General features: G+C 34.6%; 1 protein-coding gene across 1 annotated transcript in view; it reads left to right on the top strand.

Annotated features, from left to right (window-relative positions):
* NCAPG (non-SMC condensin I complex subunit G) overlaps nt 1-24219 on the top strand; it is a 46686-nt gene that overhangs the window by 5049 nt on the left and 17418 nt on the right. Inside the window, exons 6-14 of the mRNA XM_055588118.1 lie at nt 606-798; nt 1277-1426; nt 6126-6266; nt 6829-6952; nt 8954-9043; nt 9362-9541; nt 14409-14519; nt 16738-16857; nt 23004-23231. Coding sequence (XP_055444093.1) covers nt 606-798; nt 1277-1426; nt 6126-6266; nt 6829-6952; nt 8954-9043; nt 9362-9541; nt 14409-14519; nt 16738-16857; nt 23004-23231 — 1337 coding nt within the window. The remainder of the gene's footprint in view (nt 1-605; nt 799-1276; nt 1427-6125; nt 6267-6828; nt 6953-8953; nt 9044-9361; nt 9542-14408; nt 14520-16737; nt 16858-23003; nt 23232-24219) is intronic.

The following is a 24219-nucleotide window of genomic DNA, read 5'->3' on the forward strand; positions in this document are numbered from 1 at the left end:
CCAGTGTAATTTCCCTGTTTCCCACCTTTTCTCTTTTACAATTGGAGAATTGACTTACTGCAGTGATATGAGGAATGATATATTTTAAATTTCCAACCCCCATGAGAAGTCTCCAATGGCTTAATTTTGCCACAGCAAGAAAACCTGAGTTTGAAGGACTAATAACTAGGATGACTTTAAAAACTAAGAATAAGGTTTTTCAGTGATATTGCCTGTATGATTCACTACTGCAAATATCAGTTGTATAATACATGAAGTCAGGCAACAAGTGAAATAATAGGTATTATATATAGTCTAACATCTGAAGCCCAATGAACTCAATGAGAGAAGGAATGCACAAATATTAGGCTGTGGTAGTGGTTATATATTTGGTTCTGACCTTTTCCATTTTCACTTGAAAGTGAGGATCATAGTGACTTGTGATATCATTCTTTTAATTTTTTCTTTAGAACGCTTTGTTTTGTCTCTGTCTGGTTTCACTTTTGTAGTAAATATCGACTTAAATGTTAACATTGATCTGATAAAAATTAATTAAAGCACAAAAAATATAGGAGATGGAAGCTAGAGGGGGACTTGGTTCACCTATGTTTCCAATGACTTAACAGATGCTGTGAAACAAGCAATGCAGAAGCATCTTCTCCAAGGCTGGTTACGTTTTACTGAAGGCAATATATTAGAGTTGCTTCATCGATTGGATGTGGAAAATTCTTCTGAAGTAGCAGTCTCTGTTCTCAATGCCTTGTTTTCCATGACTCCTCTTAATGAACTGGCAGAAATCTGTAAAAATAATGACGGCAGGTATATAAAGTGCTCATTATTTGAAATATGATAATTGATGAACTTCTGTACTTAAAAGTAGTCCCTTTTACCATTACTTAAGATTGTATCGGTATCTTTTACTGAGACCTCTTAGGTTTTCTTTGCTCTGGTGAATGTCTTTTTTCCCTTTTTTTCCTCATTATATAAGAACTCACCACTTAGACTACTTTCCATTTTTTGTTTTGTTTTATTACTTTTATGTTTGCATTAGGCCTACCATGAAAAGTCCAACAGCATGCATCCCTATTATGTTTGCTTATTTGAGACTTTCTTTTTCCTTTTTGTCTAACTATCTTCATTCTTTTTTGTGTGGATAAATTAATGACTTTGCAATTAAAGAGGTGGTGGTTATAAATCAAAGCTGCTTATTCCCAGTTTTCTACTCGGTTCAAATTTTTTTTGTGTTCAAATATTCACTGGATATTAAGATATCTTATTCTTTGCTTTTTAAATGAAGGAAATTGATTCCAGCAGATACATTAACTCCTGAATTTGCTTTGTATTGGCGTGTCCTTTGTGAACATTTGAAATCAAAAGGAGAAGAAGGTGAAGAATTTTTAGAGCAGATTTTGCCAGAGCCTGTAGTATATGCAGAGTATTTACTGAGGTAAAATATTTTCCTTTGGTTTGGACTGTGCTTGTGTTGTACTTGTGTTGTTGTGTGTTAACTTTCCAGCCCCCTCCCTCAGAGCCATGCTTGATTAAAAATAAGTTAAAATCCAGTTTTTTTGACAGACAAGGAAAAATAGGTATGCACACTGAGACTCTAGAGAATATCCTGTGCTGCTCAGTATACTAAAAGACCAAAGTCAGTATGTTTTGGGACATTTTCTTAAAATTGTTCAGACGTGATGATGAACACTTTTTGTAAGGTTGACAACGGTGTACTCCCTTTTGAAATTTGTTGGCAAAGCTTTTCTAACTGCCAGGTAGTAAATATATTTAGTAAATATTTCTGTGGGCCATACTGTCTCTCTCACAGTGACTCAATTTGCTGTGACTCTGCAAAAGCAGCCACAAAATATGTTATGAATAGATCTGGCTGTTTTCTGATAAAACTTTCATTAACTTTTGTGGACACTAAAATTTGAATTTCATGTAATTTTCACATGTACATATTTTTACTTATGTATTTATATGTATGTCATATAAAGATGTAAAAATCTTAGCTTTGATGCTGTACAAAAAACAAGGAACAGGCTGGATCTGGTGCATGGGCAAGCAATAGTTTTCCAATTGACTGGGTGGATCCCTGTGGCCTGTTTTAGTATTTATTAAAATTGTTACTGTTTGGCTTTTTGTTTGTTAGAAAGTTTTTTCAAAATATCTTTTATTTATTTGAATTACCCTGATTTCTACTTAGATCACTTTACAATTATACAAGTAAACTTGTATAAGTAAAACATGAATGCATTGTCAAAAATTCAAATACAGAAGTACATAGAATAAATATGTTTCCTCTTATCTCCTAATTCCTCAATCTCCATAGAGTTGATATTTAAACAGTTTGGGGCATACAATTCCAAACCCTCTTTCTCTGCATTTAGAGACACACATTAAATGCATAATTTTAAAACTATAACACAGACTATACATACCTTTGCTTTTTTTCCAACTACTGATACTTGAGATCATTATATATTGGTAGATACAAATCTATCACAGTTTTAACAGCATGGAACTTCATAGTATGGTGGTAATATTTAATTTGCTCTTCTCTTGATGGTTGATAGACATTTAGGATGTTCTCAGTTTTCACTGATAAAGGTGTCTTAAACTTTCTTTACATTTTTATGTTTGTTTGGGATTTTGTAGAGTTGATTCCAAGAGGTGGAATTGTTGGGCCAAAGGTTATATATATATTTTTTTTAATGAATATTGGTGTGTAGATTTTTTAACTTCATGATTTTGGTTCCCTTTTTTTTTTTGACTGCACCTTGTGGGGATCTGGTTGGATCCACTCCAACCAGGGAGTGGACCTGTGCCCCCTTCAGTGGAAGCGGAGAGTCTTAACCGCTGGACCATCAGGAAGTCCTGGTTTTGATGCATTTTTTAAAAAAGCTTTTCATACAGTATGAATTATGGGCATGAATTCTTTTTTGGGGGGAATACAGATTTATGCTTTTGCTTATGAAAGTGAAAGTGTTAGTCATTCAGTCCTATCTGACTCTTTACAACCCCATGAACTGGAACCTGCCAGGCTCCTCTGTCCATGGAATTCTCTAGGCCAGAATACTGGAGTAGGTAGCCATTCCCTTCTCCAGGGGATCTTCTAGACCCAGGGATCGAACCCAGGTCTTCCACATTGCAGGCAGATTCTTTACCATTTGAGCCACCAGGAAAGCTTTTGCTTATAGTGGCTCCACATAGAAGTTTAGAGAGCAAAGCTAAGAATGTGTTTGAATTTTGTATGCAAAACATTGAACTTAAAAATATCTTAAATGTGAGCCAGTATGAAGACTTAGAGCTTGAACTCATAGTAACATGAGAAACGTGGGAATCTACGTAGAGTTTTAATGGTAGTTTCTTCAGGCTTTAATTGGAATATTCATTATAATGCAGTTTGGGCCATGTTGAAATGTTCCAAAAAGAAATGATTTTTTTTTTAACTTTTTATTTTGTATTGGGATATGGATGGTGAAGGACAGGGCAAGCCTGGTGTGCTGCAGTCCATGGAGTTGCAAAGAGTCGGACACAACTGAACAACCGAACAACAACAAATAGCCGATTAACTATGTTGTGATAGCTCAGGTGAACAGCAAAGGGCCAAAAGGAGTGTTTTTGATGCAGTGTTAAATAACACATGTTTACATAAAAGTAATAAATGCTCATAGATTGAGAAAATACAAGAAAGTATGAGGATATGTTAAATATTTAAATAACAAAGAGAAAACATCTCAGACTGCTTCACAGATTAATTCTTGTGAAGAGTTCAGTTCTGATTTTGAGAGATCAGTGATTTTTATATATCCTTTGTCGCTTTGTAAGTTTTTAATTAATTTACTTGAATCAACTTGTTTTTTTCACTTATGAAAAGATTTAAAGATTATATTTAATTATTGAAATAATACTTAAACAGGATGATTTTCTTTTTGGAGCAATGTCATTAGATAGGAATAGTTTTCTCAGGAACAGAAGCAAAATGAAATGGAAAAGTTGTTTCTTGATCTCAAATTTTCAGGCATTTTGTAACATTTTGTAACAGGAAGAGTCAGTGACTCTGAATGCTAATAGGAAACAATTTCCTGTTAATTGAGGTGTTCACATAAAGAGAGAAATTGGGGCTGTTAAATGAGGCTTATTAAATTTGAGTAAGGAAAAGGGACACATACAGTTTTTAGAAAGCTTAAATATAAATTCTTAGAGAGTTTTAGAAAAGACTTTCTTGAGTGGTCTCTTCATTATAAGGATTACCTGTAAAAATGATTGAGAATAGATGATTTCATGATAATTAAAAGCGCTGGGTCCATTTTAAGTTCTGTTATACAGTTCAGGATTTGTAATTACTAATGAAATAACTATTCTAAATTTATTTTTGAAGATACCCAAAATCTTAATGCTATGCATTGTGCTGAAGCTGGATGAAAAAGTAAGGAGGGATCCAAAGTTGAGTGAAGGTTTTTTAGCTTGTCAGAAATCAGCAACTCTACTGATTTATAGACTTTGATAATTATCAGTTTTGTAGCTGTTGCTTAGTTTCCTGCCAGATTCCAAAAGGTGGCTGATAGGTTTGAAGTTCCTAATATCATTGCTGTGGATTGATGAGCTTTTATTTACTCTTGGCTGTAATTTTATGAGTCATTTCATTTATTCGTCATACAGAATTCTGCAGTATCTGTAACTGGATTTTTGTTGACAGTTTAAAATGACACATTTTTCATCTACATTGTTGTTGTTCAGTTGTTTCTGACTCTTTGTGGCCTAATGAGCTGCAGCCCACCAGGCTTCCTGTCCTTCACCATCTTCTGGCACTTGCTCAAACTCAGGTCCATAGAATCCATGATGCCATCCAACTATTGTCTTCTGTCGTCCCCTTCTCCTGCCTTCAGTCTTTCCCAGCATCAGGGTCTTTTCTAATGAGTCATTTCATAAATTCCAACCTAATGGCACCTGGTTGTGTAAGTTTAAACTCATGATCTATTTAAACTCTTTCTTTATTTTGCTTTTAAATAGCTTTTTTTGTTCCACAGGAAAAAAAGAACTTCTGGTAAGCTCTTGAATGTTACCTAGGTGCGGGTTGTAAATGACTAATTTAGGCAGTGATAGTAAAAAATTAAAGGGATTCATTCCCTGGTGGCTCAGTGGTTAAGAATCTGCCTGCTAATGCATAAGCCACAGGAGATGCACATTTAATCCCTGGGTCAGAAAGTCCCTGGAGGAGGAAATGGCAACCCACTACTCCAGTATTCTTGCTGGGATAATCCCGTAGACAGAGGAACCTGGCAGGCTACAGTCCATAGGGTCACAAAGAGTCAGAGACCACTGAGCAACTGAGCACACGCACACACACACACACACACACACACACGCACACACACACACACACACAATAAAAGTAAAAGTGTGGTTGACAGTGCTTGCTTGGTAGCAATTATACTAGAATAAGTATAGTGGTTAATAGGACCCTAAGCAAGGACTGTAGCCCACCAGGCTCCTCTGTCCATGGAATTCTCCAGTCAAGAATACTGGAATGGATAGCCATTTCCCTCTCTAGGGGATATTCCTGACCCAGGGATCCAACCCAGGTCTCCTGCATTATAGGCAGATTCTTTACCATCTGAACCACCAGGAAAGCCCTCAAGCAAGGTAATACAAATTCATGAAGCTATCTGTTTTTTTCTAATTTTTTTAAAAGGTCATTGTGTTCATGGGTAACATAATTTTTATTTATACTATTATTCTTTTAAACAAAATAATGATTAAGGATGATGAGGGAAGACAGGCTCTTTCTGAATAATTGTATTTTTGAAGCAGAGATTTAGAACTTTCTAATTGAGAATACTAGTGACATTGAAATAATTAGTTATATTAAGAGATATAAATACGTACCTTTTGAAAATTTCCCATAGGAAATGTATTTTTAATGAAAATATATTTCCAAGTTCTTTTGAATCAAGCCAGTAAGTTCATGAAAGTTCATGACAATAACACAATTTAGTTTCTAAATCACATTAGTATCACATGGTATAAAATGTCCATATATAGATCTTGGGACTGATAAGGGTATAAAATGATCCTTTTCTCACTTAATGGGGAGCTGTTCAATGTTTTGTAACAAATTCTACATTTTATTGTGCTTGTTTTAGTTATATTCAAAGCATTCCAGTTGTTAATGAAGAACAGAGAGGTGATTTTTCCTATATTGGCAATTTGATGACAAAAGAATTCATAGGTCAACAATTAATTCTAATTATCAAGTCTTTGGATACCAATGAAGAAGGAGGAAGGTACATTTAAATGTTAACTCTTGTTCTAATTTGCTCTCCTAATAGTCTTTGTTAAAATACAGTCATATTACCATATGATTAAATGTATTTAACCTAGGTCTCTAAAATATTATATGAAGTTTTTTCTTTCCTCTTGTATATATAATACATATATGGAGTATATAAGTGAAAATATGTACTGTCTCTGTTTCTCTTCTGTTGTATGTATATGGAAATATGAGTTTCTAATTCAGTTTCATCAGAATAAACAATAAAGTTGCAGGTTTTTGCTTAAAATTTTGTTAGTATTATTAGTCCTCTCTATAATAAATATGGTATAAATTATTTGAATCACTTATGGTATTTTGTCATTTCATCATGTTGATTTATGAAAGATTATTAGGGTCATTTATAAATTTTTTTTTTCAGCATGTGAATTTTTGGCTTAAAGTCTATACATATATTTTTGTACCCAAAGATAAATATAAAAAAGAATTAAGACAAATTAAGTCTGCAGAATAGTTTGAAATATAATGTGTTTCTCTTTTTGTATTGAAATTAAAATAGTTCTTCTTGAATTTAGGAAACGACTGCTGGGTATCTTACAGGAGATTCTTACTCTACCTACCACCCCAATATCCCTAATTTCTTTTCTTGTTGAGAGACTGCTCCACATCATTATAGATGATAATAAGAGAATACAAATTGTAAGTAATTTTCTTCATTGGTGATAGAAATAAAAGATTCTGGTCAATAACATTGAGTGTTAATTGTGTTTTCAGTGCTTTTGGCTTTATTTGTCTTTAATTGCTTTTGTTTTAGTTTTGTCTCTATGTGAAGCTTTTGAATTTCTTAAAACCCAGTCCCTTTCACACACACGTTTTAAAAAATATTTCTTTTCTTCTCTTACTATGCCTATCATTGTGTTGATTCAGTTTGAAATGGAGCAGTTTAGGGAAGGCGTGGCATAGGCATTGGTTGCTAGGTTTGAGAGCCGGCTGAATTTATACATTTGTTGTTGTTGAGTTGCCAAGTTGTTTCCGACTCTTAGTGACCCCATGGACTGCATGCGGCACACCAGGCTTCCCTGTCCCTCACCATCTCCCAGAGTTTGCCCAAATTCATGTCCATTGAATCGGTGATGCATCCAACCATCTCATCCTCTGTCGCCCTCTTCTTCTGTCTTCTATCTTTCCCAGCATCAGCGTCTTTTCCAGTGAGTTGGCTGTTCACATCAGGTGGCCAAAGTTTTGGAGTTTCTGCTTCAGTATCGGTCCTTCCAAAGAGTATTCAGGGTTGATTTCCTTTAAGATGGACTGGTTTGATCTTGATTTCCAAGGGACTCTCAAGAGTCTTCTCTAGCACCACAGTTTGAAAGCATCAATTCTTTGGCTCTCTGGCATCTTTATTGTCCAGCTCTTACATCCGCACATGACTACTGGAAAAACCATAGCTTCAACTATATGGACCTTTGTTGGCAAAGTGATGTCATTGCTTTTTAATATACTGTCTAGGTTTGTCATGGCTTTCCCACCAAGTAGTTGTCTTCTAATTTCATGTCTATAGTCATCCCCCGTGATTTTAGAGACCAAGAAAAGGAAATCTGTCACTGCTTCCACCTTTTCCCCTTCTATTAGCCATGAAGTGATGGAACCAGGTGCCATGATCTTATTTTTCTTAATATTGAGTTTTAAGCCAGTTTTTTACTCTCCTCCTTCACCCTCATTAAGAGACTCTTTAGTTCCTCTTCACTTCGGGTTCATTTCCCATTGGACACTTTCTAAATTTGTGACTTTACCCAAATTATTTAATTTAGAATTTTTATTTGTTTGCAAGGTAAGAATAACAATATTTTTTATTATTCCATGAAATAATTTTCATAAAGTGCTTGGTAAATAAGTATCTTTATTTTTGGTAAAGTGCTTGATAAATAAGTATCTTAAAAATAAGTATCTTTATTTTTTTTAGATAAATAAAATATTTTATTTTTTAAAATTTATATTACTATTTTCAAGTACTGTTATTTTTCTCTGGGGTATTCTAAAAAACAGACTTGTATCATTGATTTTCATAAAATTGTAAATCACAAGTTAATTCAAAGGTTGTCTTTTCCAGCCCTTCCTTATACAGATAATATATAAATTCCTTCTACAACATTGCCAATTAGTGGTTATACAGCACCTGTTTAATGTACCTTCATTAGGGATGCAACTTTTTCCTGAATGTGCCAACTCCGGTGCCTAGTGTCTCTGAAAGGAAAGTGTTTAGTTTGCTGTCATTCTGCCTTGTGCACCCAAAGGAAGAATTAACGAGTATTCTTATTTTTGTGTTCCACTCCCATTGTAGCTTAACAACAGAGGGAGTCGAGGATTAGAGGCAGAAAATTTTAATTTTATGGTACCTAAGATTACAGGCTTTTTTCATTTTTTTTTCTGTTTCTAAGCACTGTATGAAAGAGAATTTATCTTCAGTGTCTGTATGCCTATTTACCTTCCCATAATATTAAGAGTTTTTTAGTCAGATGTATTGTTTGGTCATTTTTTTATAAAATTGTATAGGAAATAGAATGTGTGCCATTTTTGCTTATATGTTTTGCTCTATTTTTCAAAAGATTGTGGATACTGTTTGGAGTTTTGTGTAACAGTTGAATGTCATTTTCTGTTGTATAACATATATTAAAACATTTATTCTGAATTATAATTTATCAGGTTACAGAAATTATCTCAGAGATTCGGGCACCCATTGTTACTGTTGCTGTTAATAATGATCCAGCTGATGCAAGAAAGAAAGAGCTTAAGGTAACTCTCTTCTAAATTAAAGAAATACTTGACTAGAATGTATGTGTGCAAGTCTTTTATTTCTTGTACATTTTCAAAATTTCTCTCACAAAGTTAAATTATAGTTAACTATTAAACTATGAGACTATCAAGATGTTATCAGATTATGTGAGTTGAAAGATTTTCCAGTCTGTTTCAGGAAGACTACAACTTTTTCTATATGTGCCCGACTGATTAAACTTGTAGATGGTTGAGATGTTAATAATACTGTTTAGTTTGCTACAGATTTTGTATTAATCGTTTTTGTTTGGTGTTTATACAATTTATATCTTTTCTTAGATGGCTGAAATAAAAGTTAAACTTATTGAGGCAAAAGACTCTTTGGAAAATTGCATTACCTTACAGGATTTTCATCGAGCATCAGAATTAAAAGAAGAAATAAAAGCATTAGAGGATGCCAAAATAAACCTTTTGAAAGAGACAGAGCAACATGAAATGAAAGAAGTCCACATAGAGAAGGTATAGATAACTTTTTTACAGTAAATTTCAGCTGCTATTAATTATCATAATTAAACCTTGTTTGCTTAATTTAGCTGCCAGAATATATTCCCTTTGGAAGGATTTTTAACAGTACCATGAAATAATATGAAAATTATATTTTTCTGCCAGTTCCTTTCTGTTTTGGACTTCAAAAAGCTTTAATGAACTTTAATTATTATAGCTAGGACTTGATTTGATTTGCTCCCTTGTCATGCTAATCCCTAGGATCTAAAGTCTTTCTTGCTTGCCAAGGAAAATTGCCTTCCAGTGGTTTCCTTCACTTTGTTTTTTGTTTTAGTTTGTCTTGAATGATTTAGAAAAGGAAAATGCATGTTTCACTTATTTGTGGAAGACTCATGATCTTTCCACTGCTAGGAGAAGAATGTCTATAGTAACAATACTGTTAAACATATTTTTTAAAGTTTAATTACTCTTTGGTTTTAGAAAAAGCTAAGTAACTTTGTTATTTTAAATGAGATACTATATAAACTAGGTAACTAATAAAAACCTGCTGTATAGCATGGGCAACTCTACTCAGTACTCTGTAATGGCCTCCGATTATTCTCATGAAGAGAAAGCTGGATAGAGAAGAGTTTACTGTACAGGGGAGTTTTGTGAGATATGTCATTGAGTTCTGTAGCCATAGACTTCCCTGCTGTTAACACCCCACCTTCCCAATGGATATGCCTGCATTTTATTTTCATGGTTAATAGTTATTTCTTTTGTTTGACAAATTCAGTGGGCTTTTAAATTTGAGGAGAAAATTTAAAGCAAAAATTGAAAATGGAAACTGAAAAATGATATAAACTGCAGATCTGAATTAGAGAAATTTTAACTAAGGTGATCTGTCATGATTAATATTATCTGTTTAACTTTACTTGCTTTGACCATTTCTGTGTTCATTTGTCCTATTTAAGGGTTATGAATCTGCTACAGTATAATCACAGTATAGTGTAATAAATGCTATAGTCAGGTAAGGGTAGGAGAGGCATCTAAACCACATAGTGTGGTGTTGACTTCTCCAGAAGAATAAATGTTTAAACTTGAGATTTGAAAAATAATTTTTAAGCTAGTAGTTACAGGATTCTTTTGTATGTGTGTGTAGGCGGAGGGGGATTTTCATGAGTGTGAATTCATTTGATTCTCACTATGACCTAGTGGAATTAGTACAATTATCCTCATTTTATAGAAGGCAAGTAACTTGCCTGAGGTTAGCAGGATTCAGACCCAGGCATGTGGCTTTCGTTGTGCTTTTACTGAACTCTTGTCATCTCTCTGCAATGAGTTAGAGGAATGTTATAGGCAGATGGAGTGACATGTGTGAAGGCCCAGAAGTTAAAGAGTGCCTGTTATGTTAAAAAACTTAAGGTCCATGTGACTATAGAATTGACGGGAAGAGGTAAGAGAGAAACCTGGGGGAAAAATTAAGGGCCAATTCATGTAAGGCCTTGTATAAGCGATCTTTTAAAAATTGTGCCTTACCCAAAGATCATGTTGTTGTTCAGTTGCTAAATTGTATCCAACTCTTTGCAACCCCATGAACTGCATGCGGCATGCCAGGCTTCCCTGTCCTTCACTATCTCCTGGAGTTTCCTCAAACTCAGTCCATTGAGTTGGTGATGCCATCCAACCATCTCATCCTCTTCTTCCCCTTCTCTTCCTGCCTTCAATCTTTCCCAGCATGAGTCTTTTCCAGTGAGTCGGCTTTTCACATCAGGTGGCCAAATATTGGATCTTTAGCTTCAGCATCAGTCCTTCCAAAGAGTATTCAGGGTTGATTTCCTTTATGATTGACTGGTTTGATCTCCTTGCAGTCCAAAGGACTCTCAAGAGTAGTCTCCAGCACCACAGTTTGAAAGCATCAATTCTTCAGTGCTCTGCCTTCTTTATGTTCCAACTCACACATCCATACATGACTATTGGAAAAACCATAGCTCTGACTAGGTGGACCTTTATTGGCAAAGTGACATTTGCTTTTTAATACACTGTCTAGGTTAGTCATAGCTTTTCATGAAATTAAAAGAAAGTGTCTTTTAATTTAATTTCATGACTGCAGTCACTATTCGCAGTGATTTTGGAGTCCAAGAAAATAGAAGTCTGTCACTGTTTCCATTTTTCCCTCATCTGTTTGCCATGAAGCAATAAGATGGGATGTCATGATCTTTGTTTTTTGAATATTGAGTTTTAAGCCAGCTTTTTCATTCTCCTCTTTCACCTTCATTAAGAGGCTTTTGAGTTCCTCTTCGCTTTCTGCCATTAGGGTGGTATCATGTGTATATCTGAGGTTGTTGATATTTCTCCTGGCAGTCTTGATTCCAGCTTCTGCTTCATCTGGCCCAGCATTTCAAAATATGTACTCTGCAATAGAAGTTAAATAAGCAGGGTGACAATATACAGCCTTGATGTACTCCTTTCCCAATTTTGAATCAGTTCATTGTTCCATGTCTGGTTGTAACTATTGCTTCATAACCTTCATACAGGTTTCTCAGGAGGTAGGTAAGGTGGTCTGGTATTCCCATCTCTAAGAATTTTCCAGACTTTGTTATACTTCACACAGTCAAAGGCTTTAGCGTAGTCAAATAAGCAGAAGTAGATGTTTTTCCGGAATTCTCTTGCTTTTTCTGTGATCCAGTGGATTTTGGCCATTTGATCTCTGATTCTTCTGCCTTTTCTAGAACCAGCTTGTACATCTGGAAGTTCTTGGTTCATGTACTGTTGAAGGTTATCTTGAAGGATTTTGAGCATTACCTTGCTACCTTATGAAATGAGCACAATTGTGTGGTAGTTTGAGCATTCTTTGGCAATGCCCTTTTTTGGGATTGGAATGAAAACTGACCTTTTCCAGTTTTGTGGCCACTGCTGAGTTTTCCAGATTTGCTGACATTGGTGCAGCAGTTTAACAGTGTCATCTTTTAGGATTTTAAATAGCTCAGCTGAAATTCCATCACCTCCACTAGCTTTCCTCGTAGTAATGCTTCCTAAGGCCCACTTGACTTCACACTCCAGGATGTTTGGCTCTAGGTGAATGACCACACCATTGTGGTTATCCCAGTCATTAAGACCTTTTTTGTATAGTTCTGTTTTTTTCTTGCCACCTCTTCTTAATCTCTTCTGCTTCTGTTATGTCCTTGCCATTTCTGTCCTTTATTGTACCCATCCTTACATGAAATGTTCCCTGGGTATCTCCAGTTTTCTTGAAGAGATCGCTAGTGTTTTCTGTCCTTTTGTTCTGTTCCTTTGCATTGTTCTCCGAACAAGGTTCTTTTATTTCTCCTTGCTATTCTGTGGAACTCTGCATTCAGTTGGGTATGTCTTTCCCTTTCTTTGCCTTTCACTTCTCTTCTTTTCTCAGCTATTTGTAAGGCCGCCTCAGACAACTGTTTTGCCTTGTTGCATTTCTTTTTCTTTGGGATGGTTTTTGTCACTGCCTTCTGTACAGTGTTACAGACCTCCACCTATAGTTCTGTAGACACTCTGTATCAGATCTAATCCCTTGAATCTACTTGTCACTTCCACTGTATAATCATAAGAAATTTGATTTAGGTCATACCTGAATGGCCTAGTGGTTTCCCTTACTTTCTTTAATTTAAGTTTGAATTTTGTAATAAGGATTTCATTATCTGAGCTACAGTCAGCTCCCCCGGTCTTGTTTTTGCTGACTGTGTAGAGCTTCTCCATCTTCAGCTGCAAAGAATGTTAATCAATCTGATTTTGGTATCAACCATCTGATGATGTCTATATGTAGAGTTGTCTCGTGTGTTTTTGAAAGACGGTGTTTGCTATGATAGTGCGTTCTCTTGGAAAAACTCTCTTAGCTGTTTCCCTGCTTCATTTTCTAGTCAAAGACCAAACTTGCCTGTTACTCCAGGTATGTCTTGACATCCTACTTTTGTATTCCAATCCCCTGTGAAGAAAAGGACATCTTTTTTTGAGTTCGTTCTAGAACGTCTTGTAGGTCTTCATAGAACCATTCGACTTCAGCTTCTTCAGAGTTAGTGGTTAGGGCGTAGACTTGGATTACTGTGATTTTGAGTGGTTTTCCTTGGAAACAAACCAAGATCATTCTGTCATTTTTGAGATTGCACCCAAGTACTGCGTTTCAGATTCTTTTGTTGACTATGAGGGCTTCTCTGTTTCTTCTAAGGGAGTCTTGTCCACAGTAGTAGATACAATGGTCATCGAATTAAATTCACCCATTCCTGTCCATTTTAGCTCAGTGATTCTTAAAAATGTCGATGTTTACTCTTGGCATCTGTTTGACCACGTTGACCTTTTAAAGATCATGGTGTAGAACTAAAAATGAGATTTATGTCTTATGAAGATCACTGTTACTCAGGAAATTCATTTCATGCAGACATACTAGTTTGAAGACTTAGAGTAATGTAGTATTGAGATGATTGTGGTCTGAACATGATGATGGGGGATATGGAAAGAAGTCATGGATTTGAAACATATTTTGAAATTAGTAATAGGGAGAGCAGTGAGTCAGGAGTGTATCCTAGGTCTTTTGGTTTGGATTTCTGGGTAGATGGCAGCAGTATTTATGGATGTTGCTCGGGAGGAGGGATGTGGGTAGTAATTAGTTCCCTTTTGGCCATTTTGAGTTTAAAAAGCCTGTTGGACGTACAAGAGGAAATGTCTTATGGCAGTTTTCTATATGAAAATGAAAGTTTAGAAAATAGTTGAACTAGCTCATAAATGGTAAATTATGTGAATGGTTAAAGTTGTTCAGGGAATGTGTATAGAGACAACATGTCTTAGACAAAAAAACTCTAAGAAAGTAAATATTTGAGAGGTGGGCAGACTGTATTCTTACTAACGCAGAATATCTTGTGTTTTGTTTTAGAATGATGCTGAAACCCTACAGAAGTGTCTTATTTTATGCTATGAACTATTGAAGCAGATGTCCACTTCAACAGGTATAGGTGCAACCATGGATGGCATCATTGAATCTTTGGTATGTTGAAAGAAATAATGTAGTGGCTGCTTCATATTGTGAGAATTAAATTAAGATAATGCATGTAAAAGACCTGGTATGTAAGTTATAATTATTCTTTTAGAAAGTTTGAAAAAATTATACTGGCAAGAGATGCAGAATATCTTAATTTTTTGAATAGTAAGAGGAATACTGAGATACAATAGTAATATTTAAAGTACCAGAATCTTACCGTGTAGAAAGACTGAGAAAGTTACATTGTAAGCCTTGTGTAAGGAATTTGTTTATTACTGCATATTTAAGAGACTTTTTACTAAAGAAACCCTTCATAGGTAATCTCCATTTTACTCAGGAGAGGGATATAAATTCTGCAAGCCTTAGAACAACATTGTCTGATAGAAATATAATGCAAACCACCTGTTAACTTTAAATTTTCTAGTAGCTGCATTTAAAAATTAAAAAGAAACATGTGAAATTAATTTTAATATATTTAACTCAATATACCCCCAATATTATAATTTCATCAGTTAGTCAATATAAAAATTATATTCTTTTCTTCATACTAAGTCTTAAAGCACATTTCGATCTGGACAAATCAAATTTCAAATATTCAGTAGCCACATGTGGTTAATGGTGATGGTATTAGACATGCAGCTTTAGAGTATTTTTTTAATATTGCTGCTTATCCATAGCAAATTTTAAATGTATCCAAGCTCTTCCAGGATTTTCCCCAAGGTTTTTTCACTTGGGATTAGTGAAAAACAGCCAACAATTGTGATCTAAAATCTAGTTCCTTGGATTGTCATGAGTTTGTCAATATAGTAAAGAAATCTGATTGTTGTTTACAACAGTCCAGAGCTGATTAAAACTAGATCTATTAAATCTCCAGAATTTAGTTTTAATTTTAAGGAAGAAGATGTCTCTAGTGAAAAGTGATATTTTTAAATTCTGCTGTGTGCTTTATGTCTGGTTCTGTTGCAGGAGAATGATAATTTATGGTATAATTAACTACACAATTGAAACAGTAGTTACAAAGACATATATATACGTGGGAAAACACATACAATATTGAGAAAATAAAGAATACAAAATTGAATGGTCATAATGATTTTAAATATATAAAAGTAATCTGTCTAAAGATTGGAAGAGTAAGGTATTTAGATATAGGAGTAATAATATTTTAATGGAATTACTGTGCTTTAAAAATGAAAGTGAGTAAATATTAATAATTTTATAATAAATATAAATAATATTGTTTATTATAGTGTATTATGTACTATACACTCAGTATTGGGGATAGAGTATACATGATTTACAAAATATGTAGACTGCCCTTGGTAGATCTTTTGGTCAAGTGAGAGGGGACATGAATCAAATAAACAAGTGAAAGCTTATGCCATTGATAATTGCTATGAAGAAAAGCTTTATGGTCATATGTTAACTTAAGATAATGAGTTTCATCTGTTCATGGAGGGTGACCTTGAGGTGATATTTGAGTGGGCATATTAAGTATGTGAAAAAGGAAGGGAAGAATGGTAGATTTACTCTTGTGAATACTGTAGCCACCAGCAACATGTGGATATTAAAAACCTGTGACTGTTAAAAACTATTCTAAACATATATATATTTATAAATGTAAAAATACATTGGATTTCAAAGACTTAGTACAAGCAACATAAGTTATCTCACTTTTATAAAATATTTTTGAAACCACACCTAAAAATATTATCTTGATTTTAAAATATTGATTACATGTGTTGATAATAGTTTATTTATTTTGGAATAAAATGTAATGTGGCCATTAGAAAATTTAAAATGACATATGTGACTTGCATTATGTCCCTAGTGGATAGCACCAATTGGGAGACATTGAAATCAGATCAATTGAATAAACAAGAGCAAGGGATAGTGTGGTATGAGATGATACTGGGAAAGGCTACACAATATGGACTACACAAAGAGACACAACATGTCTCTCTGAGCACTGGGAAGCCATTGAATCAGTTTTGTCAGGTGGAGGGAATATAAGGACTATATTTTGCTCTGACTGTATTCTTATGTTTTAGCAATTTACTATTTACTTTTTTGAGTTAATAGACTATATATGGAAATGTAGATCTATGAGGAAAAAGTAGATCTATGAGGTCTTACAGAAATTTTCATTTTGACCACCTTTTTAATATACTGTTTTAAATTTTTTCCTCTAGTCAAAATTATTTTAATTTCTAATTCATTTTAGATTCTTCCTGGAATAATAAATGTTCATCCTGTAGTAAGAAATTTGGCTGTATTGTGTTTGGGATGCTGTGGACTGCAGAATCAGGATTTTGCAAGTAAACACTTCGTATTACTCTTGCAGGTAAGATTTATCACATGATTAAAATCTTGATTATACTTACTGAAATAAATACTCAATATGTCTGAATGTGCTAGTATTATAGGTTTAATCTATTCCAGGGCTTATTGATGTTGATGATGATGGATGACTTTTAGGAACTCAGTTTTTAATCTTCTGATTTTTCTGTTATTAAAAATTTTTTGTAGAAGATGAAATGTCAATTATTTAAGGTTATTTTAAAATTAATCATACAGCAAATTATATTGAGTGCATATAATATGCCCTGCATTATTCTAACTTAGGAAAAAATAAAATAGGTAATGAAAAACACAAGATAAAAGTTGCAGAGGAAATACACAGTGGAAAATAAACAGTAAATAGTATGTCAGATGGGAAAAAAGCAGAGGAAGGAAATCAAGACTGGGAATAGGGAGTGGGAGTAGTTTGATCCAGAAAGACATCACTAATAAGTCAAAATTTGGGCCATTACCAGAGAGGAGTGAGAAGAACTGTGTAGATCTGGGTTAAGTTTCCAAAGAGAGGGAAGAGCAGTGGGGGGCCCTGCAGTATGACTTTGCTTTACATGTTCAAGGAGCAGGACCTCATATGGCTAGGGCAGACTGAGCAAAGGGAAGAATAGTAGAAGAAAGAGTTTGTAGGTAGCTGACATCCATGTCTTTAGGGATGTCTAGCAATGGCACCCTACTCCAGTACTCTTGCCTGGAGAATCCCATGGATGGAAGAGCCTGGTGGGCTGCAGTCCGTGGGGTCGCTAAGAGTCAGACACGACTGAGTGACTTCAGTTTCACTTTTCACTTTCATGCGTTGGAGAAGGAAATGGCAACCCACTCCAGTGTTCTTGCCTGGAGAATCCCAGGGACGGAGGAGCCTGGTGGGCTGCCGTCTCTGGGTCGCACAGAGTCGGACACGACTGACGTGAGATAGCAGCAGGAGCAGCAGTCTACAAAGATGTAGCTTCACAGTGAATGAGATGGGAAGGAATTGGAAGATTTTGAGTAGAGGATTTTTATGCTCTGACTGGGTGTAGTGTTAATTAGACCATGGATTGGCAAACCTTTTCTATAAAGGTCTAGAGAGTAAATATTGTAGACTTTGCAGGGCGTATGGTCTGTCTGAACTCTTGCCCTGCTGTGGTGGTTGAAAACATCCATAGGTGAGATATATTATTAGGTGTAGTTGTAGATCAATAAAACTTACATTTATGAAATCCAAAATTTAATTTCATATAATTTTAGCACATAATGAGATACTAGTTTTTAACCATTTAAAAATGTACAGTTTTATTCTTAACTTAGAGTCTGTTTAAAAATAGGCAGCAAACTGCATTTGGTCCATGAGTCATAGTTTGCAGATCCCTAGTAGTAATTACAGGGATACAAGTATGGAAGCAGGGGTACTCATAAGGTATTGTAATAATCCAGGAAAGAGATATTGATGACCTGGACCAGTGTTAAGATTTTTGGGGTTATGGGAAGTGATGGTAGTTTAAGTTTGAAGGACAATGTCTGTAGAATTTGCTGTTGAATCTGATGTGACATGTGAGAAAAAGAAGTGGAAGGAAACAGGAATTTGGCCAGAATAGGTGGAGAGATGGAGTTACCCTTTCCTGTGATAAGGAAAACAGAATAACAGATTTTATGGCAGGTAAATGAGATAAGGAGTTCAATTTTAGACATGGTAAGCTTGAAATTGGAGGTACAGTTCAGTTCAGTTCAGTCGCTCAGTCGTGTCCGACTCCTTGCAACCCCATGAATCACAGCACTCCAGACCTCCCTGTCCATCACATACAAGTGGGTGTATATTGGATAGACATTTGTATGTGGGTTTGGAGCTAGAAGACAGGCCCAGACTGAGCACATGGATCTGGGAGTCTTTATTCTATAATAGTATCTGATGCCTAGAGTTTGGATGTTACCTGACAAATGCATGTAGTTTGAGAAGAGATTTCAACTTTATAGTTCTCTAGGGCTCAGACAACATTTAAGGTAAGGGAGATGAGGAACTAGTTAAGACCAAGGTGAAGTAGATAGTTAGGGAAAAGTGTGATGTCCTAGAAAGCAAGTGAAGATGATATTTTAATGAGGCCAATATGACCCAACTGTCTAATGCTTGTGACAGGTTGGTACGACTTCATGGTTGACCATTTTTGGCAAGTAAGGCAGTGTTTGGTGACTTTCATGAAAGTAGTTTATGTGAAGGTCAAAGTCTATTGGAGTGATCCAAAGAGAGAATTATTGAGTGGAGGGTTTTTGTCTCCAATCCTTCTCAGGGAGAAGGATTGGAGATAGCCAGTGTAGACTATTCTTTCAAGATTTTACTTTGTTAGGAGTAACAGAGAAATGGAGGGGTAGCAAGAGAGGATATGGGGTAAAAAAAGTTTTTTTGGTTTGAATTTTTTTTAAGATGGAGAAAATTAAAGCCTGTTTTGTACCCTAATGAGAATGACCCACGTGAAACGAAAACAGTGAAAATATAGGGAAGAGGGTGCTCAGCTGCTTGAGTGCTATTGAGTAGACAAGAGGGGATTAAGTCTAGTGTATCAGTGGAATGCATTTGACTTTTTGGTTCCTTTGGACATCTGTTTTTAACATTTGGGCCTAGCTTTACTTGGAAAATATACTTCCCTCCATCTCTTGTCAAATGTAGTGGGATAAAAAAGCTGCAAGGAAATTTTGATCTTGGGGGAAATTCAACTATTGATTGGGTTGAGTCTTAAATAAAATAATCTTCCTAAAAATGATAATCCTTATTGTCACATGTTATTTGCAAGTTAACACGAAAAGTGCTCCCATTTACCTGTTGGCAAGCAATATGCACAAAAATACCTTGCAGCTTTTTTATTCCACTACATTTGACAACACCAAGTGCTACATGAATCACACTGTCCTTTTGTGACAATGTGGGGAGATGGAGGGAAGTGTATTTTCCAAGTAAAGCTGGGCCCAAATGAAACTTCCTTTAATGTTGCATATGATATTGCCAAGAAAAAGAAAGCATATACAGTTAGGGAGGATGTGGGTAAGTCGTGTGTTCTGGAAATGGTCAAACTGTTTGTGACTTGTATCAAAGGAAAAAAATTTGACACCATACTTTTTTTTAAAAGATAGTTCTCAGAAATTTCAGTGTTTGGTTATAATTTCCTGTTTTGGAGTACTTTGCATCTAATCAGATCATTTAATGTGCAAGGATTAAATTCCTAATGTTGCTTTGTTTATATTTATCATCCCATGCTCATTATCAGAGTAAAATTTCTATTATGTGAGATTCTTTTGGAAACTTGGAATGTCATGTATTATCTTTAAAATGGTGTACAGTTTTTTTCAAACTGGGAGAAAGATTTTGTACTTTGTCCAGATGAATCATTTATAGCACTTAGCCATATATCTGGTTTTGCTCCAAGATGTAAAATAAATCTCCCATTACTATTTAAATCAGCAGGTATTGGCAATAGTGATTCTACTAGTAATTCTAAAAGGAGTCCCATCGACTATTGTGAATTTTATTGGCTTTATAGATGCCCAGGAAATAAAATCCTACATTTTCAAAGAGATTTTGTTGAGAATTAAACGAGTAAGTTCTCAACTTCCTGGCTTTGTAGAGGAAGGGTAGGGAAGTGTAGATTGACCCCTGCTAAGTGTAGATTGAAGCTGCTAAGTCGCTTCAGTAGTGTCCGACTCTCTGCGACCCCATAGATGGCAGCCCACCAGGCTCCCCCATCCCTGGGATTCTCCAGGCAAGAACACTGGAGTGGGTTGCCATTTCCTTCTCCAGGGCAGGAAAGTGAAAAGTGAAAGTGAAGTTGCTCAGTCGTGTCTGACTCTTAGCAACCCCATGGACTGCAGCCCACCAGGCTCCTCTGCCCATGGGATTTTCCAGGCGAGAGTACTGGAGTGGCTTGCCATTGCCTTCTCCAAGATTGACCCCTAGTCATTACTTTTTTTTTTAAGTGGAAGAAAAATCTTACTAGAACATTTGATAGTGAAGGGTTCATTTATGTCTAGCTTACTAAGTACCATGCTTTCTGACTCTAAAAATGAGGTAAAACATTCATCAAGATGCCCTATATACCATTTGAATACTTCTAATTTACAAGTTGTTTTCAAATTGGAATGCTGATGGAGGAGATTAAAGTTAGACAATTATATAAAATTTCTAGTACTGCAGCAAAAAAAAAATAGCCTAGAACTCTTTCCAAAGGTATAGTCATGCACTTGACTTTTAAATTTGAAATGTGAATTTTGATCTTTTTAATTTTTGTTGATATAACATCAATAATATGGAGAAGGAAATGGCAACCCAGCTCTAGTATTCTTGCCCGGAGAATACCATGGACAGAGGAGCCTAAGGGGCTACAGTCCATGGGGTCACAAGGAGTAGGGCATAATTGAGTGACTAACAGTGTGACAACAACATGAATAATAAGTGTTTTGGTCATTTTAGAAGAAATGTAATATGAATTTAATGCTTAAGAGTGTCCCGGAGCACTAGGAAGTTATTTAATACTAAACTTATCCCCCATTTGACAGAGCTATAGGAGCGCTGTTTTCTCCTGTATAATTTTCTGTAGTGAAAAGAATTGCCAAAATCAAGTTCCTGTGAAAAATAAATGAATGTTCCCTACCAAGACCATTTCATAATTTTACCTTAATACCAAATCAAAATAGTTAATAGTAGCCTTGTCATGGAATTAAAATTGACCTTTTTTTTTTTTAACTTTTATCTCTGAACTTTTTTCAGGGACTGGCTATTAATGTTTGTCTGAAAAATAACAGTATAATTTTTTGTACATTAAAAATGTGAGTGATACCAGATACAAATGCAGTAAAATAAATTGTATATGAAATTTTGCCTATGTTTTGAATGTTATTCTGGGGTGGACTTTTATTAGCTCTTCAAAGGAATTTGCAATCAAAAGAATTTAACCACAGCAGATTCAGTTGTTTATAAAGGTATTTTCAGAGCTATCATTGGAAGATTTTAGATTAAGGGAAAAGAGCTGTATTTTGGTAAAGTAAGAAATCATTTTTTTTTTTTTAATCAAGTTTGACTAGCAGAAACTGATTTAAGAAATATATCCACACTTGTTAGAAAGGCAGAAGAGGGAAATTACTTAATTTTAAAATCTTTCTTTAAAATATATCCAATTTTGAGAGCCAGTAAAGGACTGAAAAGGGCAAGGAAAGCCAAGATGCTGTTGAGAGAGTAGTGTGTTTAAAATTTGTAGAGAATGGTCATGACAGTACATTCTTAGAAATAAGCATTTGGATTTGGCAAATTTGCAAGTCTTGCCATAAGAAAATGTAATAGATTTATCTTGAAATTAAGTTTTGTAATTTTGAGCCATTTTTCTCAATTCATTTATTTGACAAACTTGTTGGTGATTTTTTTCTTTTTCATTCTATGGGCTAAGCTGTACAGCTTATCAATCCATCAAGCATATCAATGACCAAAATTTAAGTACATTAGAGAACATACTAATAGTAAATTCCTTCATAGTAGAAACATTCAACTCTTTTTTTTTTCATGGCTTTTTTTAAATTTAGTTTATAGGAATTCAGTTTTCTTAACTTAGGATACTCATACAAACTGCTGGGTTTTGTGATTTATTTCCTTTTATAAAGGAGTCCAGTGCAATGAAAACTGAATTGATGATTAATGAAATATGAATTTATTGCACTAATAAGAAAAAAATTTGTCTTTAATGAAGCTTGATAGCTTAGAGGAATACTGATATTCTAGTAAATGCTTTTCATTAGTTAGGATGTAATATTTTTGTTTTTGTAGATGGCCCTAAACAATTGCAATATAATAGAACAGTTTTTCTAGATCTTGAAAACATAATAAAATCATAGTTGAACATATACTCATACACATTTTTATATATAAAAGGAACAAATAATATAATTCTGACTCCAGTCAGGAAATTTTTACTGACTGATGAACTTTTTCTGAAAGAAATGTAACTCTTAAGCGTCATGGTATAAATAACAATAACTTTAGAATAAATTTTAAGTTTTTAAAAATATTATATGTAGACTTGACACTGTTGTTGAAATTAGACTAAGATATATGTTAATTTTATGTTGTGTAAACAGAATGAAAGTGTACCTAATTTACTTTTGGTGGGGGATGTTGTTTCAATTTAGGTTTTGCAAATTGATGATGTGACAATAAAAATAAGTGCTTTAAAGGCAGTCTTTGACCAACTGATGACATTTGGATTTGAACCATTTAAAACTAAAAAAATCAAAGCTACTCAAAAGGAAGGTGCAGAAATAAACTCCAATGAAGAGCAAGAGTCAAAAGAATCTGAAGAAGAGACAGCTATAGCCAAGAATGTTCTGAAACTACTTTCTGATTTCTTAGATAGCGAGGTAAGAAATGATCATGGCCTATTAGTGTGCAAGGTCATTTTGAGCATAGATATGTTTATGCTCTTTTTAGTTTTTTAAGCTGAAGTTTAAACTTGGCCAGCATTTAAAAAATTTTTGCCTTTTGAATATCATAATTAAATTCTTTCACTTGTAATATACCTAATTTCCCACTATCAAATTACATGTTTAGAGAATTGAAGTGTAAACAAAAATGAAATGACTATTGGGAGGTTGTTGTTTTTCATCTTTTTTCTCTGTCTTATGATCTATGACATACAAATTTCTTCCCCAGGAGTTTTTTTTTTTTTTTTCTATTTTGGCATGGGGATTTTAGTTCCTTGACCAGGGATTGAACTCCACCCCCTGCATTGAAAGCACAGAGTCTTAACCACTGGACTGCCAGGGAAGTCCTCCCAGTCTTAAGAAATAATTTAAAATAATCTTATATTGAGTGGGTACAAGTTCTAAGATATGGTATAGGCTTAGATCTGTTTCCTTAAAGTACTCATTAACTACATTTTTAAAGCATCTATAAACATTTAAATTATAAATTTTTTAATTTTTATTGAGATGAAATTGACATAACATAGATAACAATTTTAGAGTGAACAATTCATTGACATTTAGTGTAGTGCAACCACTGCCTCTAATTTTTAAAACATTTTTATATCCCAAAGGATTAAGTAGTTGCTCCCAGTGTCTCCTCCTACCAGCCTGTAACAACCATCAATTTGCATTTTGTCTCTATGGATGTAACTCTTCTGGGTATTTCCTATAAATGGAATCATAAAATATGTGACTTCCTGTCTGCTTTCTTTAACTTAGCTTTTTTTCAAGATTTATCTATGTTGTGACTTGTGTCACAAGCCTTCTTATGGCAGAATAATATTCTGTTCTATGTATATACCACAGTTTGTTTAGCCATTCATCCACTGAAGGATATTTGGACTGTTTCCACCTTTGGGTGTTGTGAATAGTACTGCTATGA

This window comes from Bubalus kerabau, chromosome 7 (assembly GCF_029407905.1).
Source record: "Bubalus kerabau isolate K-KA32 ecotype Philippines breed swamp buffalo chromosome 7, PCC_UOA_SB_1v2, whole genome shotgun sequence".
Taxonomy (NCBI): domain Eukaryota; kingdom Metazoa; phylum Chordata; class Mammalia; order Artiodactyla; family Bovidae; genus Bubalus; species Bubalus kerabau.